Below are 21470 nucleotides of genomic sequence, written 5' to 3'. Positions count from 1 at the left end.
AGTAACTACCAAATGAATGTCAGTGTTGTCATTATATCCTAGCTAATAGGTAGTATTTATAATTATGAAAGTATTTTAGAGTCTTGCTTTTCAAGATTAGGTTGAAATTTGGAGAGTTGTTACCAATATTATCATTTTAATTTGCTAATGACATCAAATAATCAGGTTAAACCTTTGCTTTGGGTGAATAAATGATGAAGAGACAACCCATCCCAAGTTGAGGGCTCTCTCAAACCAATGGAGATGTTGACTCCACACCTTTGAATGAAACAAATGCAAAAATGGCACGTCTGTTCTGTCCAGAAGATTCTTTGATAGAGAATCCAGCAAAGATGAGCAGTTCTCACACTGACTTAAAAGTCTAAACTTATAATATGGGGACATCATTGTCAAGGTAGATTTCAGAACACCAAGCTCTTTGAAAAACTTCTATTCACATCTCACTGAACACAATATGGTGGGCGTTTTTATATTCTTTCTGTTTCTATATAAAACAAGAGGCTTGTTACATCAAAACTAAGATGACTCTTTTAAGCACCCACTAAGATGGACCAATGTAGGAACTTGATACTTTCTTGCAACCACAGTTTCTTATACTCTTACTAATTTGTCCTACTGGTCAAGTGGAGAGATTTTAGACTCTTACATGAGAAAGTCACTGTTTCTTATATTCCAGAGGGCCAGCAGTGGCTACAGAGCTAATAGGCTTATTACCAGTACAAATGATACCTAATACAAAATGAAATTGAAAACCAAAATTACATCCACGTTTTAGGTATAAACCTAATCATTTAAATTTAGACATCTGTGATTTTCTCAAAATGTATCTTTGCAGCTCTTTCATCAAGAGAGCCTTGGAGAAAAAATAATACATTGTATGTTAATTTTAAAAAGAGAGAGAGTGCCTTTGACTGGATGAGTTTGATCCAGAGGCTCATTTCTTATATTCTGATTGCACATATGTAGCACAGATGCCATCACTCTTCCTGCCCAACGCCTACTGAAGACATCAGTAATCAGTCACAGCGCACAGTGCTGGGCTCCTCCGTAAGTCTCAACAACTATTTTCAGCACAGTGGTTCATACAACTCCCAGCAGTCAAATAAAATTGAGGCCCCAAGTAAAATTTATTTGGCAGGAGGGGGAAGGGAAGTCCCAAATGTCTGTTACAATGGCTTGCACATAGTAGGCCCCACCTAAATATGTGTTGATAGGAACTACAGATGTGGTCCTTCTTTCTTGCATGTAGTAGTTAAAAAGCAGCAAATCTTAAAGTCCGGCTGACAATTGGTTATTTACTACCCCAGATTCAGCAGGTATCTTCACTCTACTTTAAATTCAAAAAGGTCAAATCTGTTTTGGATTTTTTAAAATATTTGTTTATAACAGGGGCACCTGCATGGCTCAGTTGGTTGAGCTTCTGACTCTGGATTTCTGCTCAGGTCATGATCTCAGGGTCCTGGGATGGAGACCCAGGTAGGGCTCCCCACTCAGCATGAAGTCCGCTTGTCTCTCTCTCCCTCTGCTCATCCTCTATCTCTCAAATAAATAAATAAATCTTAAAAATATATATATATTTTAGGGGTGTCTGTATGGTTCAGTTGGTTAAGCATCTGACTCTTGGTTTTCACTTGGTTCCTGATCTTCCCATTGTGAGTTCAAGTCTCATGTTGGGCTCCACGCTGGACATGGAGCCTCCTCAAAAAAATAAATAAAATAAAATACAAACTAAATAATATATATATTTTAATGGCAGATACATTCTGAAGGTCATGATAACATATCACATAGCAGACGCAGGTTTCTGAAGTCCCTTTGTGAACATTCCATTCCATTAAGAAGCAAGCAGTTTCTCAGTTTCTACTTAAGTAGTAGAAACTACTTAAGTTTCTACTTAACAGTAGAAACTGATGATCTCTGTTTCTACCCCTTCATTCCGTGGAAGTATCTGTGAAGCTTGTCATCCTTTTGTTAAGAAATCCTGCAGTCTGGTTCCTCACTGAGAAGGCACTTCCGTTAGGTCATTCCAAGTGAATGGAAGTTCTTTTCGTTATGGGTCGTCATCATCCTTGGCTGGAGGCCTATGGCTGCTAGCAAATCTTCTTTATTTCTATGGAGCTCATCAACATAAATTATTTGGGACTTTACTTTGGATTGGCTTAACTTAACTCAGATATGTTTAGTTTCTAAATGCCACCACGTGCCACTTTTGCCACCGGAGCCATAAACACTTCAGTAAATATTTATGCCTTGCCTTTCTGCCCGAGACAGCCAGTCTGGGGCCTCAGCGAGGGCTGTGTTCCTCCTCCCTGTTAAATAGTTCTTTATAGTTGGGCTCCTCTCAGCCAGTATCTGTAATGGTCCATTTCTCATCTTAGGAGCAAATGACTGCCTAGATCTACAATAAACTAACATTCAAAACTATTGATGTGAGAGATTTGCTGTCAGCTACTAAAGGGCAGTTCCTGGGAATTCAAGGCGAGCACTGGCTCTGGTCTTGAACCGCGTTTGACAGAGGGCAAGGCTTGGTCGTGTTTCGTAGTTCGGTTCATTGTTTTTCTTTTGAAATGTAGTTAATTGTGTTTTCCCACTGTAAAAGCTCCACACAAAAACATGAGTTCTTTACACTCTTGTTCATGGGTTTGATGATTGCTTTATCTTGCTTTTCCTGCATTTTTTGTTTCTTTGTTTTGATAAGAGCAAGTTCAATCCAAAAGCTAATTGTAGTTGGTAGGGTTTGCAAATAGTAATTTATTTTTGGAGCTATTAAGATTTCTCAAGGGCGCCTGGGTGGCTCAGTGGGTTAAAGCCTCTGCCTTCGGCTCAGGTCATGATCCTGGGGTCCTGGGATCGAGCCCCGCATCGGGCTCTCGGCTTAGCAGGGAGCCTGCTTCCTCCTCTCTCTCTCTCTCTCTCTCTGCCTGCCTCTCTGCCTGTTAAATAAATAAAATCTTAAAAAAAAAAAAAAAGATTTCTCAAGTTAGAGTTCACCAACAAAACTGAGCCACTAGTTTTTACTTGAGAAATTTTCTAGTTTAATACGAACACACAAGATAAAACCATCTGGGACAGAAATTTTCTTGTGAAAGTTCAGTATTTGTCAAGTGTTCTGTGGATCAGTTTTGTACATAAGCTTTATACAGATTTATTTAGCTGTCAAAAAAATTGACAAGTGAGTATGTTATGGCTAAACTCATAACCTAACAATGTTTGTCACAGAGAAAATATTTATATAATTAAGATTTGCGAAGGCTTCTTTCTTAAAACTACTACAATGCATTACAATGCATTCATAGTAAACCATTTTTACTAGACCAAAGATATTACCACTCAAAAACCGATACCTAGATTCTTGACATGAAATACACAGTTGATGGAATTCTTATAAAATTAATAGAGTCTGGACTCATGGAGGAAGTGCTCACTTACCCAAGAGGGTCTGACAGTAGTAGTTAAAAAAACATAATTCTTGGGGTGTCTGTGTGGCCCAGTTAGTTAAGTGACCAACTCTTGATTTTCATTCAGGTTGTGATCTCAGGGTCGTGTGATCCAGCCCCACCTCCAGCTAGGAGCTTAGTGCGAGTCTGTTTGGATTCTCTTTCCCACCCCTTCGTCCCCAGGCCCCTGCATGTGCTCTCACTCTCTCTCTCTCAAATAAATAAACAATCTGAAAAAAAAAATATATATATATATATAATTCTTCATTTGCAACAACATGGAGGGACCTCAACAGTACTGTGCTAAGTGAAAGAAGTCAGACAGAGAAAGACAAATACTATGTGATTTCACTTACATGTGGAATATTAAAAAAGGCAAAACAAAACAAATGAGCAGAAAACCAAAAACTTTCTTAAATATTGAGAACAAACCGGTGGTTACCAGTAGGAAGGGAGTAAGAGGGTGGACAAAATAGGTGAAGGGATTAAGAGGTACAAACTTCCAGTTATAAAATTAAAAAGTCACAGAAATGAAAAGTATAGTATAAGGAATATAGCCAATGATACTATAATAACATTGTATGGTAACTATACTTATTGTGGTGAGCATTGAGTAATGTGTGGAATTGTTGAATCAATATGTTGCACACCTGAAACCAATATAACATGTCAATTATACTTGAATAATCATTTAAAAAAAAAAAGAAAAGCCTCCAGGCCATGTCTATTTATCTATCTATCTACCTATAAATATATGTATTATTCTTTAAGTTTGATTCTATAGAAATCAACTATAGAAATTTGCCTGATCTTTAGTCTTTAGTCATTAGTTGTGCCATATGGTGTCATATATATATATATATATATATATATATATATATATATGATTCTCTTTTGAATATTTTGAATATTTGCTATGCTAAAAGTAATCAGGAATTACTTTTGTTTTATTTTCTTCAATGGCATCCATCCATAGATTTGTCACAAGATCTTAGATTAATGGGGTTATTTGGCATTGCTAAAAATATTCCAGACTCAAGGCATTTGATAGGTTTGCCAAATAAAATACTGGGGGAAAAAAGTCACTGGGAGATATTGTGGGGTGAGGGTGGGGGAAGAACATGAATATTCTGAGATGTGGCTTCGAGTTTTCCATATTTGTTTCTAGCCTTTTTAATTTGGAGAGAGTAGAAGTAGGGTTTCTAGGTAAAAACACAAGATGCCTAGTTAAATTTGAATTTCAGATCAATAACAGTATTTTTAGTAACAGTATGTCCCCAGTTTTGCCAATATTGATTGTTGATCTGAAATTCAAATTTAACTGGGTAATCCTGTATTTTTATTTGCTAAATCTGGCAACCCTACCTACATGGCTCAGTTTATGCTCTAAGACGTATTATGATTTCACTGAGGAAAAGATAGCCATTAAGGCCACTCATAATATAAGCAATGAAGCATTATGGGAAATGGAGAGCTTCTTTTAAGATCATTTTATTTTTTACCCCTTGATTCACCAAATATCCACTGAGTATATTGTCATATATAATATGTAAGTATCAACTAAGTATCAGGCACACTCCTAGGGACAGGCTATCCATGGGGGACCCAAACCAGACCTGATCCTTCCGAGTGCTTACAGTATAGTGGGGGAAGCAGGTGATGAACAAGCTCACTAATTACGCCAACTGTGGTAAAGTGGTGTGAAGTGGACAAAAGTCTTTCTCTGCAATAATTGTCTGCTTCACTGATTCAAATAGTTTCAATTAAGTGGAGTTAATGGCTCCTTTTTTTTTTTTTAAATAATAAAGATTGTGAGCAAATTTGATTTAAACAAGGTGAGTGGGTGGTGTGCCCTGAATACTACAAGCCTGGCTAAGCACCATCTAGTGGTAGAGATTTTGAATTTCAACTTGAATTTTTGTGGAATTTTCTTTTTTAAAGTAAAGATAAATTTTGAAGATTAAATCTGCAAAGAGAGACTTGTAAGTTGTAATAAATGTTAGTAAAATGACATCCAAATTAAAGTTACCAGAATAAAGCTGAACTAAAAGAACAAAATCCATTGTTTAGTTTTTTCCATTCAGTTATTTTTGCATTGAAAATATCTATAAGTACTTATGATCCAATGAAAATAATACTAGGATGACACAATACTCTACCAAATACTTATATGACAGAAATGTAATTAAATATTAATACAAGAGCTGTAAGTTGATTATTTGTGTGCCAACCATTTGACACGGATTATCCCATATAACCTTCCTAAGAACTGAGTGAGGTACAGGACCACATCACAGAAGTTTCCCCATTAGAAAATATCTTGGCTTTTAATAACCAAGCCTCATAGAACATATTTCTTTCTCAATACAACATTTTTTTAAAGACTTTATTTAGGGACGCCTGGGTGGCTCAGTGGGTTAAGCCGCTGCCTTCGGCTCAGGTCATGATCCCAGCGTCCTGGGATCGAGTCCCACATTGGGCTCCTTGCTCAGCAGGGAGCCTGCTTCTCCCTCTGCCTCTGCCTGCCACTCTATCTGATTGTGCTCACTCTCGTGCTCTCTCGCTCTCTCTCTCTCTGACAAATAAATAAATAAAATCTTTAAAAAAATAAATAAATAAATAAATAAAGACTTTATTTATTTGACAGAGGGAGAGGAAGAGCACAATCAGGGGGAGCTGGAGAGGGGGAAGCAGGCTCCCCACCAAGCAGGGAGCCAGATGTGGGCCTCGATCCCAGGACCCTGGGATCATGACCTGAGCCGAAGGCAGATGCTTAAGGACTGAGCCACCCAGGTGCCCCCTCAATACATTTTTGTGCCTTTGTTTATATTGGGAAAAAATATACTTCCCGAAAACTCTGTAATTTTTTTAAACAAAATGAGGTGTGGGAAAAATTTTGATCTACATTGCAGATAGACTTGGTCTAACGTCCAAATCATGTGTAGTCAGACATGTTGGGAACCACACAGAATTTAACAATGAGGCTGTGCATCTCGGTTGTCCCTGCTGCTAAGAAAGACGACTCCTCCTGATTTGTCACCACAGGCTGCTATTATTTAGCTCTTGTTTTTGCTTCATACTATCTGACAATGTGTCGCCTCCCAAAGATGAGAAGTTGTTGAGAAAACTATGGGGAAAGAGGTGAGTGATCAAAGTGCTGACAATGGGAGAGAAAATTCTACTGAATAGAGAGCAATGTTTGATTAAGACATTTTGGTTATTATCAGAAGATAAATACTTGAAGCAATTTATAACCTAACATTTTTTTGTTTCATACATACAGATTCATTTTACTGTGTTTTCATTAAGTTTTAGGAAGGCCTGGTAGCTTTTATCATGTATTATAATTTTTTTCAATGAAAAATAATGGAAAACAGGCTCCCTGTGGGTATTTTCAGGTAGAACCTGATTTTCAAGAATAGATTACTGGTGTTAAGCAGGAGATACCCGGGATCAAGCCCCACATTGGGCTCCCTGCTCAGTGGGGAGTCTGCTTCTCCCTCTACCCCTCCCCCCTGCACATGATCCCTCTTTCTCTCTCAATAAATAAATAAAATCTTTTTAAAAAAGGAATGGGATTGGTAGCATAAAACATACAATGTGTATAAAGTGTGTGTGTGTATGCCTTGTAACATACTAACACTGACTTAAGCAAATGTGTGTATATTTGTCTTACATAACAAAAAGTCTGAGGCAGGGCAGTCCAGGGTCAGACTCATTTCTCTCTCCCATTCTGCTTTACTATCCATTACAAAGCATCACTCACACTCATAGTGGTCACCTGACAGACACCAGATTTTGCTGCACCCCAAGCCTTGCAGCTGTTTTTCAGAGAAGAAAAAGGAAAGAGGCAGCCAGCCCCAGCCTTCCCACTTGTATTTCACATTCCCACTCCACATGACTGCCCTAGCTGCAGGGAGCCATGAATTCATAAGTTACAATGAACTTATTACTACAGAGTTTGAGGTCCTGCTGACCTGAGGCATCGTCAGCTGTGGTTTGGCTGTGGCTATGCTCTTCATTTTGGGACCCTGGCTGAGGGAGCAGCCCTTCTGGGGGCCACACACTTCCCACCGTGGAAGGGAGCAGGAGATGGCAGAACCATGTGATGGCTCTTACAGACTGCTCAAAAACAGTATCTGTCACTTTTCCCCACAAGGCATTGGCTAAATCTAGTCATATATTAAGGCTGTCAGGAGGACAGAGAAATATAATCCTCTTACAAAAAACATCACAGATGCTTGGGCATATCAATATAATCTTTCCTGTGTAATAAAAGCAAGCTAGTGAGACTAGACTGGAAATGCAAGTTGAGTCAGCCGTCTGTAGTGTCTGCCACAGTTCACATACACACACACACACACGCACACACACCAGCCACAACATTTTTATTTATTTATGTTTCAGAGTATTCCACAGAACAAGTATTCATGTCCTTTGGGAACTGTGGTCTTGAGTCACATCATGTCCCTTTGACAAAATAACTACCTATAAAAACATCCTGACTTAAAATACTTAGCCTTTAATGCGGACTACGGTTCCATTCAGCATTATAGTAGATTCCTTTGCAATTGCACAAGTAACAGTCTGTGTCACGGTTATTGGAAATTTTGTGTACACTAAAATCCACTGTTGAAGACAGTCTCTTCAGTAAATGATGTTGGGAAAACTGGACAGCTACACACAAAAGAGTGAAACTGGACCATTGTTTTACACCATTTACAAAAATAAATTCAAATTGGATTAAAGATTTGAATGTAAGACCTGAAGCCATAAAACTCCTAGAAGAAAATATAGGCAGAGAAGCTTTTTGACATCAGTCTTAGCAATATTTTTTTGGACCAGTCTCCTCAAGTAAGGGCAAAAAATGCTAAAATAAACAAATGGAACTACGTCAAGCTAGAAAGCTTCTGCACAGCAAAGGAAACCGTCGACAAAACAAAAAGGCCGCCTACTGAATGGAAGAAGATCTTTGCGAATCAAACATCTGATACGTGGAATCTAAAAACAAAACAAAAGAACAAATGAAACAGGGGCGCCTGGGTGGCTCAACCTGTGAAGTGTCTGCCTTCCGCGCAGGTCATGACCCTGGAGTCCCCGGATAGAGCCCTGCATCTGGCTCCCTGCTCAGTGGGGAGTCTGCTTCTCCCTCTGCCCTGTCCCCAACTCTTTTTTTTTTTTTTTAAGATTTTATTCTTTTACTTGACAGAGAGAGATCACAAGTGGGCAGAGAGGCAGGCAGAGAGAGAAAGGAGGAAGCAGGCTCCCCGGTGAGCAGAGAGCCTGATGCAGGGCTCGATCCCAGGACCCTGGGATCATGACCTGAGCTGAAGGCAGAGGCTTTAACCCACTGAGCCACCTAGGCGCCCCCTGTCCCCAACTCTTTCTCTCTCTCAAATAAATAAATAAAATGTTAAAAAAAAAAAAAAAGAAGAAGAAGAAGAAGAACAAATGAAACAAAATAGAAACAAGAAACAAACTTCTGGTCACCCAAAAGGGGAAGAGTTGGACGGGGGGAGGTGCAGATGAAATAGGTAAAGAGGATGAAGAGATCCAAACTTCCAGTTAGAAAATTAAATCCTGGGATATAATGTACAGCATAAGAAATACAGTCAATAACATTATAATAACTTCATGGTGACAGATGGTAACTAGATTTATCATGGGCATCATTTTGTAATGTGTGAGAGTATCAGATCACGATGATGTATACCTGAAACTAATAGGATATGGTATGTCAATTACACTTCAATTAAAAAATCCACTATTGTCAAGGTGATATAATGAACTGTGTTTATTTATAAGCCAGGAGAATTTCAGAGAATAGTCAAGTCTAGTTATTAAACAGTTTGTTTTCCCTTTTCTTCTGAATTAGGTGCTGTCATACCATGCAACATGTTCAAAAGCCGAAGTTGACAAGTTTAAGGTAAGGAAGCAAAGTGTGCCCTGCTAGTACGTAATGTTAAGCTCCACAAAGCATCCTGACCAGTTGTCACTTGCCTCTGTAGAATCATTCCTGCCCACTAGGTATTAGGGAAAAGAACTGGGCAAAGGTGTGTTTGAATATTTCAGTCTTAGAGGGGAAAAGGGACTTACGTATATAACTGAGTAGCCCCTTCATGATCATTTAAATGATTCAGTATTTATTTCTTTCCATTTGTTAAGTAAGTGTGATATTAGAAAAAAATCTGTGTAATATTATGAGAATTGGGATACCTGGCTTTAACATTCGTTTTTCCTCCAACTTCCTGTTCACTTAAAATCTGTATTCTTTCATCTGTAAGAATAAGTGAAGAGATTAGGATAATACTAGCTAACATTTGCCAGCTGCTTACTATGGACCACAATACAAAGCATTTTACCTATATAATTCCTTGGAGTTTCATAATCCTGTGAAGTACATAGTCATAAGTTGAGTCAATTGAAGCATAGAGATAGTAAGTAGACAGGCCAAGGTCAAATGATTGTAAGGGGTAGAGCCAGGCAATCTGGCCCTGGAACTGGAGTTCCTAACCACCGTGTTCATTGCTGTTCCGTGGAAGCTTCTTCCAACTCCAACATACGGTAAGTCTGTGAATGAGTCTTACATATTCTTTACCTTTGCTTTTTTAAGATTGTATTTGTAAGTAATCTCTACCACCAACAGGGGGCTCGAACTCACAACCCTGAGATCGAGTCACATGTTCCAGCTGAGTCAGCCAAGCACCCTAGATATTCTTTTTTACCTCGGTCACCACCATTCTTGTAAAGGCAGCACCAGAATTCTTGTTCCTTGCCCTGCGTTTCTAACCAGTCATGGTCAAAATGTGAGAGTGTGGGAGACCTGAGTTTCCTCCCTTTTGAAAGCTTTGGTCTCTGCCTTTTTAAGTGTTTATGGAGGTTCAGAATGATCAGCTTAGCAAACACAACAGTAAGAAAGATAGTGTTTTGTATTGTGATATTTGTATGTAATAACCCTTGGTGATGGCTACTCTTCTAAGAGTTTCATTTACATACAGATGCATTCATCTTCCCAGGAACAATGGTCCAGAGACCTTTGGACCTGACCCCTGCATCAGATCTTTAGAGTTGGGGCACAGGAATAAAGAAAGGGGATAAGGGAAGACTCCAAACTCAGAGTGGGGTTGAGAGGACTGCTCAGAAGGGCGGGGAGCAGCACACTGAGCGTGGGTGCAAGCCCAGCTGCACGGGCTCCAGCCAGGGATATGGTGTCCTCGGCTCAGTGAGAGGCTTAGGAAAAGAGCTGCAGGAAAAGAGTGACCCAGACCAGGATGGACATGTTGCCAGCAAGAGGTGACAGCTGACAGCAGAAGGAGGAGATAGAACACCCCAAACTGTGGCAGTCAGGGCCTGTTGTTAGGGAGATAAACATCTTGTGTATCAGCTAGAATGTGAATGTCATCCAGGTATCCCTTCTTGTATGTTGTGTTCACTGTTCTATCCCTACGGTTCTGGGAACATGGTGGTACTTAGTAAATATGTGTTGGATGGAGGAAGGAAGGAAGGAAGGAAGGAAGGGAGGAAGGAAGGAAGGAATCCATAAAGCATCAGTGTTCTGTAATTCAAAACAATTATTCATTAAGAATATGTTAAAACCATGGTTACCTATGATTATTTTTTTGTATCTTCTATATATTTTATAAATATGTCCATGAAAAGTAGGTACAGCTTTTATACTTTAATAAAGTTTAGTTACCTAGAAATCCAATTTAGGGAAATAACTTGCCACCAATATTTTACTGTTCTTACTGTTATGTATGTTTACTGTTATTTTATCATCATTGCTAAAATAAGGAAAGGACCAGCAGGGAGAAAGACAGCAAGGCTTACAGTGGGACAGATACGACTGCGGGAGCTATCTGATGGGACACGTACAGAGGCACAGCAGGTCTAACTCAATAGCTGTGTACCCTCTAAACATACCGCCCTTTGTTCGGCTTTAATTCTTAATTCCATAGAGTAAGGAAAACACCGCTATCTTGGAGTTTGCCATGCTTTTCTATTGTTAGCTGGCAAACATACTAAAAATATGAAGTATTTAAATTTGAGATCAAAGGGTTATTTCATCTTAAAATTATCAAGAATGTTAACTTAACTGATTTATTCCAGATTTTATCCTGAAAGATATTGGTAAGTATCTTATTACAATTTAATTGAGATATAGTAGATAATTTCAACCTAATGGCTTTCTTTTTCCTGATATACAAAGTAAACAAAACATTACCATAATTGGTGGCTGATGTCTTATAACTGCAGCAATAACATTAAAATGTAGTCAGCTTAAAATAATCCTGCACGTAGACACTGAAAGTATTTACTGAAATTTCACACTGGAGTGTGTGTAGTGGCAGTTTCCCAACATTGTAGCTAAATAGCAGTAAATAAATGCTTTGTTTTGACCCAAATGTACAAATAAACCAAGCTTGCATTCGAATATATTATAACCTCTGCTACTTACAATAATTTTTTAACAGAGATAGTAAAGAAAACAGAGAGAGATTTGAAATCTGGAGTCAGAGTTATCCATAAAATTTCATCATTTCAGGATGGCTGAGTCAATGTATTAGGTTATGTGCAGCTGGGCCAAGGTATTGATCAGTGATTCAGAGATGAAGTCAGGGTTTGGAAGGAAATATAATCCTCTGGTGCTGACAAGGACCTGGAGGTCAAATACACACTTACATAGGCCAGACTCCAGTAGCAGCCCAAACCGTGCCACAGCTGGGATTCAGATATGTCGAGAACACCACTGAGAAGGGGTTGTTTACACAAGAGACTGGGAGGCCTCCTAGTTAAGAACTCTTGTTAGTGGAAATCGAGGCCACAGGCCTCAGTGTCTAAATGATTTCAAGTTCAGCATGCGGTTTTTCTCTTGGATTTGTCCCTTACCCCAGCCTCCTATAGATACATCTTCTCAGCTAAAAATGTGAATGGACACTAAAGGGATACCATCCAGGTATGGACACTAAAGGGATACCATCCAGGTATTTAGTATGGACCTCAGTACAGTTTCAGGGCAATGAATGACCCTGAGAGCATGAGGGTTCCAGAGTGCGGACAGAACGCAACAGAAAGTGGCAGCCCAAGAGAAAGGAAGCCTCATATAGACCAGAGGGAAGGCACCTTCTATCAAAATGACCAGCAGAAGCTGAAGGAGTCAAGGCAGGCTAAGTGGTCACATTTTAAGGATAAGTAAGGTATACACATACCCTGAGAACTCTCAGAAATAAGTAGGAGAGATGGAAATCCCATAATATTGGAGAGTACAATACATACCATTAATTACTTTAAATTCACTACCATTTGTACTCCTCAGTGGGATAGTTTCAAGGAACATAGATTTCACAGATGATAAACCTATAGCCAATCTTTAATAATCATTAATGCGAGGCTAATATCACCTTACCTTTTTTCATATCTTGTCTTCCTATACTTGTCTTCCATACCTGTCTGTGTTTGTGGATTTCTTTCCCTATTGTAGAATGCCAGGGTAGAGGGAAAAGATGTTGTCATTTCTGTTTTGTTTTGTTCTAGTAGCTCCATTTCTCCTATTGGGGAAAGTCTCTTCATGGGTGAGTGGTGGTGGGTAGATGAAGGGTGGTCAAAGTGTGAAAAACATTCTAGAACTTTTCCTGGATTATCTAGCCAGAATAAGTAGATGAAACAACATATAGTTGCTCATCTAGGAATGTCAGAACCTAAGCTGATTTTTGTGGTTCTGATATATTATTTATACTTTGGGGAACAGTCTTTTTTGGAGAGTCATCTAAACACAAAAAGATCACAGAACTTCCTGGAACTAATGAATTAAATTTTTCAAAGTCTGGTTGAGGTTATAATGTTAATAATTTGTCTTTTATGGGCTGGTTGCCCTGTGCATCGAATGAGGAAACTAAAGAATGGTTTTTATCCTCATTAACATTTACTGATCTTCCTTGAACTTGAAATAAGAAAGGTGTGCCCAGAAAATTTGTGCAGATTTTAGTGCCTGTTTATATCTCTTGTGCTCTGTGCTAACGGGAATTATGTATAAAGACCATACTGACAATTAGATCTCTTTGAAGATGACTGGTTTAAAGGCTTTTAATAACCTAAAGATGCCAGCTGTGATAACATAAGAAAATGAGTTTAGCACACCAATTATATGCTCCTGTAATTTTATGCACTTTCCTAAGATTCCAGTGCGATGGACAGACCAAACAGTTACCACTATATACGCCAGTTTACCAATTAAAATCAACTCATGGATGTTCCCGTGTTATATTGCCACCTTTTATCATCCCTTCTTTCAATTCCAAACTGCATGGGTTATGGCTGCAATCAGAGATGAACTCGTTTACGGCACCATTTAACTGCCTCAGTAATTAAACACCGATAACTCATGTTGGGTGTTTGGGCTTGGACTACCTCTTGAGTATTTCAAGTTATCAATGTTAATGCCTCGACCACAAATTAACATCCTGGTAAAGTAAATAAAATAAAGCACCCAGGAAGAGGTACCCCCTGTGGCCTTTATGTACCAAAAGAAGAATGGCCACATCAAAAATAGCATCTTACAACCTCCTCTGTAAGACAGTAGGTAGGGGACAGGCTGGACAATGGGATGGGGTGTACTAGGCTTTTTTTTTTTTTTTTAAGTAATTAAGTTTGAAGAGACATCTTTGATCCGTGAAATATTCAAAGGTTATCATAAGTCCTGACAGTTGTGCGGGTAGATGTATCTGTCATAGGTCCTGCACGAAGGTCCCTGCACAAGGAGGAAGGGGTTGGGGCTCACCCTCACTCGGCTGGTCAAGGAATGGGTTGCCTCTTCTCGACTGAACTCCCAGTGGACGCACCTTTGTCTAATTGCACAGAGGCAGAGCATGTGCTGCCTACTGCCCCACCAGCTCTATTTCCAGAGCTATGGAAATAGTCCAGTCCTTGCACTGGCCTCTTGCAGAGGAAAATCTCATGTAGACAGAGGGTACCACCGTGGCACTTACCCTAACCCAAGTAATGAGGCAGCTGCCAAGGAGGGGAGGGGTCAGGATGCCTCAGGAGCCCAAGCAGGGCTCCGTGTGGTAGAGGCTTGGGGAGCTCATGTTCCCCCACCGCAGTCCATAGGAAGCACCTAAGAGCTCCTCCCTGGTAGGCTGGGAGCTTCCACAGAGACACCATCCACGACCTCAGGGTGCCTGCTAGGGAAGAAGACCTTCATCTTGTTACTCCAGCCTCCGCCCTCCCAGTCTTCCTGAAATGCCGCCTTTGGAAATCCCAACAACCAACCACTTTCCGGTTCACCTCTGCTTAGTTGTAACGTTGTTTAAAAGCTGCCCTCGCAGCAGTCTAAATGGAACTTGGGAATCTTCTTACACCTAACCTAGCCGGTCTCCTCTCTTGTCCCCGCCTCTTGACTTGAGGGCTTTGTTGTTACCTTAAATAGTATCTATGCCAAGTTTAATTTCCAAGATTTTTTTCTTTTTATCATCAGGGAGTTCTTGAACCTTCGGCAGGAAACTGGCTACAGGGGTAACCTCTGGGAATCTTCATCCAAAAGGGCTTTTCCCTCTCCTGTGGCAGGAGGCTGAGCTGGGCAGCCTGCATTGCTTAGGACATGTCCATAAGTCCATGGAGTGCTTTGTGTCCAAATGTCCGCATGTTTGTATGGGCTTCTCTTTATGAACTGTCTCTTCGAGGAATGTTAGGTCAGATAAAAGATAGTTACACTGTGGGTGCCTGGGTGGCTCAGTGGGTTAAGCCTCTGCTTTTGGCTCAGGTCATGATCTCAGGGTCCTGGGATCGAGCCCCGAATCAGGCTCTCTGCTCAGCGGGAACCTGCTTCCCCCACCCCTCTCTCTCCCTGACTCTCTGCCTACTTGTGACCTCTCTCTGTCAAATAAATAAATAAAATCTTACAAAAAAAATAATTACACTCTGTCACTGTTGAGTGTCGACAACACAGAGGAGGCAATGGTGTGAGGGGAGCCTGGGCTGAAGTCCAGCCCAGGCTTTCCTACTGCTGCACTATGCAGCTATGAATTGAGGGCTCTTTAAAAACTCACCTGGCCAAGCTCCATCCCATGGTGACCCTGACCTCCTCTCTAATCAGCTTCAACAGTCATCATTTGTCACTTCTTTCCATTTGGAAACAAAACAGTGTCACCATCTCTGAAAGGTCATGAGGAATGTTGACTTTCCCTGGAAGGAAGGATGTGCCTGGAAGGGTTCTTCCATCTTCTTGCTTCCACACACTAACACAGCTGGTCCAATGTACTCCTGAAGTAGGAAGGCCCAGGGAGTCAGCCCTGTGGGAACAAAATAAAGGGCAGTTCATTTTTGGTTTCAGAACACTGATAGGTCCTGAAGGTCCAGGGAAGACAGGAGTGGAGGACAGTTGTATGGCCCAGTTAGAGTGCTGACTTCTGAATGGTGAAGGGAGCTATAGAGGCCAAGGTGGTCAGAACTTTCCAGAACATTGGGCATCTGGGACTGTATCACTCTCCTTCTTTCTGGTTTACCTCTAGTTAAAGCAATCTATGACAACAGGCATGAAACTGGGAAATAAAGAACTGATACGCCCTCCCCTCAGTGATGTTGATTTAACTTAGCAATCATAATGGTGGGTTTTCTCTCTGTATCTCCTTCAGTATACATAGAAGCTACAAACCCCTGACTGTTATGCTTCCCTCCCCATCCTCTCCAGAGGCCCATGTTGAATATAACTGTCCATTCACCTTTGAGTCCTCACACCTCCTCACTCCCCATGGGCTCTTCCCTCCATTTAAACATGTCTCCCATGCTCCCCCCACCCACCCCACACTTAACCCCTGTCCGCACACTCATAGTCAGCACTAGCTCAGATCCTCATTCTTCTTTCTCATGCAGACATTTGGTATGCATGCTCTCCTAACTGGTCTCCCTGCCTCCCTTTATCTCTCACTCTTTTTTTATTCTTTAAGTAAACTCTTAGACCCACCATAAGATCTGCTCCCAAATTCATCCCGTGCATAGTGGCCAGATTAACAGTATTCTGCTGGTGCCGGTTTCCGTCTTACAAAGCTCAACATCTTCTATAAGCCTCTAGATTCCGTCATTTCAAATCCTTCATTTGGACCTTAAAATGGGTGGAAGACCAGTGGGAGATACAGGCTTCCAGTTACAGAATGAATGAGTCACAGGAATAAAAGGTACAGCAGAGGAAATGTAGTCAATGATACTGTAGTAGCATATGGTGACAGACGTTAGCATAGCGTAACGCATGGAGAAGTTGAGTCACTGTGTTGAACACCTTAAACCCATGTGACCTTGTGTGTCAGCTATACTCAAAACATCTAAAATAAATAACTACATTCATTATAATAATACTTCTAAAAAGTGCTTTGAACTCTCAGCTCCAGTTCACTTCTCCATCCTGTTTCCCATGTTCCCACTGACCCACCCTTCACATGAGCTCTATTTGATATTTTCTGTCCATTCTCTGATCTCTGTTCCCATTCCTGTTTCTATCTCAGCATATTTAGAGTCCCGACAGTCCATCAGCTCCTGCTCAGTCGTGCTCTCCGTGTAGTCATTCTCACTGTAATTCAGGCAAAAGTAATCTGCTTGTTTGCCATTTTTTCATTATACTTATCAGTTTCTACCTTGTGATATAAATCTTTGTGCACCTGTCCATTCACCTAATTAAACCAGGAATATTTCAGAGCAAATCCTGGTCTTAGTCACTTTCATAACCCTTATATTTCCTTAAGTCATATCTTGCCCCTGGGAGCTGGAAAAATTTCTACAAAATTCATTGAACTATTTGCAGTTTTATTGGCAGAGGTGGTTACAACATGTGAGTAGAATTTGGAAGCAAACATCTATGACAATAAGAGTGTCTGCAAATTGTATCTCAGCACCTTGTTTTAAGTTCTAGGTTGCTAGTTTCCTAAAAAGCCTGAACTATATGAAAATAAAGAGATTCAGTTTTTTCATTTAGGACACTCTTTTTGGAGTGTTCAGTAATGACAATATCTGCACAATATAGACACAAAGTATATATCTTAATTAACAAATATTTTGTTGCTAAAAAAGGCTAACCATCATCCGAGCTTTGAGCAAGTCATAATCACTGATCACATATATATAATAATATATATAAAATATAATAATAATGTCAAATTTTATAGTACTTTGACAGTTACGAGACTGTGACACAGAGACACGAAATGAGCAAATGCTTTTGGAGGAATGCCGCTGATACACTCACTCAACACAGGGCTGCCACAAACCTGCAACCTTTAAAAACCAAAGTATCTGCGAAGCACAGGAAAGCAAAGTGCCTTTTTAAAGCAAAATGAGTCATGCGTGTATTAAATAAGATTCTTCACTCATGTAGCCTGCTACCACCATCCGGAAGACTAAATCTGTTGAAACTATTCTTTAATCTCAGGATGCCTTTCTAAATTCTTTTTATTTGTATGGTCCTGAGTTCTGTCCCTTCTACCTATTTTTGAAATTATGTGCTGCTTTGAGTAGTTCTGTGTCGTTTCTCACAGTTAGCAAGGGACCGACCCAAAATCATTTTTAAAAGTGCATAAATCGGGGCGCCTGGGTGGCTCAGTGGGTTAAGCCGCTGCCTTCGGCTCAGGTCATGATCTCAGAGTCCTGGGATCAAGCCCCGCATCGGGCTCTCTGCTCTCTAGGGGAGCCTGCTTCCTCCTCTCTCTCTGCCTGCCTCTCTGCCTGCTTGTGATCTCTCTGTCAAATAAATAAATAAAATCTTTAAAAAAAAAAAAAAAAAAAAAAAAAGTGCATAAATCATGATTCTATTGATCTCAAGGCCGGACATGAAATACCAAGTTAGGAGAGAATATCTGGCTTGCCAGAACGGTCCCTTTCGAAGCAGTCTTTGTAAGGCCACGGACATAGGAGAGAGAATGAACATGACAAAGCAGGCACCAGATCTCTGGGTTCATTTAAAATTGCTAGACCTCAGGTTTCCTCGTCTGTGCAACAAAGGCATTTTCAGCTATAAAATGCTGTAATGTTATGAGCCTATAAAATGTATCTCCAGGAGGGAAGGGGAAAATAAAACACATAGCAACATAAAGTTGACAAAACATCTTTAAATTTAAGCTTTATTTAAAAATTTGGGGATTGCTGGACGACTTGGCTCAGCTTGATGTAATTACATATTTATAAGTGATTTCCAAATCCCACCATGGCTCTTTTATATTTGACGGGTAACAGTATACAGTAATACTTGTGAGAAAGATCAGTGATTATATTAGGTAGGACAAGAATCTCAACATCATCAGTTTAGAAAGTAAATACTAGGGCTACCTATAAATGTTTAAAGAATAATAATGCCTCAAATAATGTATAAAATGACTTAGCAGCGTATAAAAACATTTTCCTTCTCATTATCTTACGTGAACCTCACACCTCTTGGTGAGGGCAGGGTCATTAACCTTTACATACAAGCTGACCATGAACCAAAGAACCAGCAAGAAAAAGGCACATGCTTGGCTTTGATTTTCCCTTTCCAGTATTTTGTTTTGACCTTGAAGACAATGCTTCCCTTCAAGGGCTGAATAGGAAAATGTAAGCAATATCATGGAATTTTATCCTGAAGTCATTTCTTCTGATTTCCCTGTTATTCTTGGAAATTCTGTGGCATTTTGACAGTTTGTGGGCCAGATAAGGGTGAATGGTGATGATGTCTGGGAAAAAAGAATTTGGGGCTGAACTTAACATAGACACTTAAGAAGAGGCTTTTCATAATGCTCTTTAGTCAGTCCATATATAATGCTATTTTATTAGAAACTTCTTCTTGTATTGGGGTTGTATGGTCCATGTGACTCCCAGCCCTGTTGTTTCTGACTGCTTAGAAACCTAAGGAAATTGGAAACAGCAAACATTATGAAGATATTGCATCATTTTGAGCAAGGGGGTATATGATCCATTATTCTGGTATCTTGTTTGTCTTCCTTATGGTCTGATTGGCTATCTAGCTGTATAGAAATCTCTCGACATCTGGAAAGCTTAAAGGAAAGAGAACAGTCCCACTTTATTATCCTGTGTTCTCCAGGTCTGCCAAGTACCTTGTAAGAAAGATAACAAGGGTATGAGATTGCGAACATCAGTTTAAGGCTGAAGCACTTGTCAGGAGATAAAGTCTTATGTTTAAGGCATGAGAACTCATGAACTGGAGACTCTTTGGGGGAAGATATGAAGTGAAGAATGGGAAACTGGGTTTACATTTGTATGTTTCTTACACTGATGCACAGTATTAGGGACATTACGGACAGTAATTTGCATATCTGAAATAAGACAACTTTAACATAAGACTCTAAGTTAAATTGTTAAGGACTCTTGAACATTATCATTCCGAATTAACCTCTGTCTATATCCTCAATTTTGTATGTGTGAATATGTGTGGGGTGTGTGTGTTTGTGCGCACGGACGTGCGTATGTGTGTACACACTTCAGCTTAAGGGATAGTCGAATGATTTAGTGTTTCAACTCTGGCGTTAGAAAAAAATGGCAGTTCATTGTCTCCAAAGAGACAGATGATGGGAGATCTGTGAGAAAACAAGATCTGAGATGAAACGCTTTGGCCACTGGGTGCCATCCTTGCTCCACGTAAGGATTTGCTGAGCCACATTTCTAGGAAAATGGTTAAAACATGAAAGACAGTCACTGAAAGGTAATTTGAAGATACAATAATGTTTGTGTGTGCACATGACCTGGAATATGTTAGTGACACAGCAGCTTATTTATCTGCTAAAGCCGGAGGTGGAAGGACTGGGGAGATCACCCCTCTGGTTCAGCCTTACCAACAAAGCCTGGGTAAAGTCCTCTTGCCGGCTGTATTCCAATGAGCCAATGGGTACAGAAGAGGCACAGTGGAGGTGCTGGGAGTCGATGGGGAGGTGGTGTGGTGGTTATCCAGAGGCCAGGTGCTCCATTAATTATTTGTATGGTTGCATATCGTGCGGTATGCACATAGCGGGCCTTGAACCCAGCCATCGGTGTGGCTGTGCTCTATTCCTTCCAATGCACTCCTTTCATTACCAGAGCTGGTGGAGCCATTCAGCACTCTTCCCTTTTCTAGGAATGTTGTGGATGCATATTGGTGGACATAGAAACTCTCTTTGGGGTGCTTTTTCTTTCCCCAGAAGCAATTCATGGGGTCTGCAAAGACAACACTTTAACCAGGCACCAGAACATCCCTAGTCAAGGACACAGTATCTGTGCAGGATTTTACTATCTTTGGATTTGACACTAATATACGCAAAACTGAGAAGTTAAACTCAGCTTTATGACCAAGAACAGCCACGGAGACTATTCTAAGACAGTCTTGTAGGACAGACTGATGTTTCCAGCTAGGGCCTCACACATGTGGTTGGGACTAAAAGGAATTAAGGTGTGAACAAGTAAGAATTTTAATAAAAACCGAAAATCTGTGATTTTCGGGTTACAAGGGATCCAAGCTCAAAATAGGTTTTACCCCATACCCCCAGGTGGGGACTGTGCAGCCTGCCTCACCGTTGGCCCGAGAAGCTGCCCCCAAACAGGCTTCCGGTTGCTTCCTCGGGTTCTCTTATCAAACCCCCACACCCATGAAAGGGGAAAGTGTAAGAAGTGCTGGTGAGAACTTTGAAAGGGCAGGCTTTTCTCAAACTGCCCAGGGATAAAAGGTTTAAATGCCATCCTGCCGTTAAGCATCCACAGGTGGATGGACTTTAAAACACATTTTTCTGGGCTTACTGTAGGATAACAGGATACCAGTCGTTACATAATTCTAAATATTGCTGCTTGCTAGGAGTTGTGTTGTTACAGCTGTAGCATTCCTTCTGATTCAACATGCTTTCACCGCCCTTATTTCACTGGATGTTAACAGAAGCCCTTAAAGGAGGCGTCAGTGGCTTTATCCCACTCACGGATCAGGCCGCTGAGGGAGACCACACGCTGCCGGTTCCGAGGCCTCCTTTCTTGCCACAAAGGTCCTTTTTGGGACTCTTCTACCCAGTATGTGTTCAGTTCACACAGCATGATGGTCAATAA

General features: G+C 40.4%; 1 protein-coding gene across 1 annotated transcript in view; it reads left to right on the top strand.

Annotated features, from left to right (window-relative positions):
* LOC111142610 (phosphodiesterase 11A) overlaps window positions 1-21470 on the top strand; it is a 392040-nt gene that overhangs the window by 250167 nt on the left and 120403 nt on the right. Inside the window, exon 10 of the mRNA XM_022495917.1 lies at window positions 9313-9363. Coding sequence (XP_022351625.1) covers window positions 9313-9363 — 51 coding nt within the window. The remainder of the gene's footprint in view (window positions 1-9312; window positions 9364-21470) is intronic.

Source organism: Enhydra lutris, unplaced genomic scaffold (assembly GCF_002288905.1).
Source record: "Enhydra lutris kenyoni isolate GAN:26980312 unplaced genomic scaffold, ASM228890v2 scaffoldscaffold1, whole genome shotgun sequence".
In the NCBI taxonomy this organism is placed as follows: domain Eukaryota; kingdom Metazoa; phylum Chordata; class Mammalia; order Carnivora; family Mustelidae; genus Enhydra; species Enhydra lutris.
This window is presented reverse-complemented; position numbering and strand designations above follow the sequence as displayed.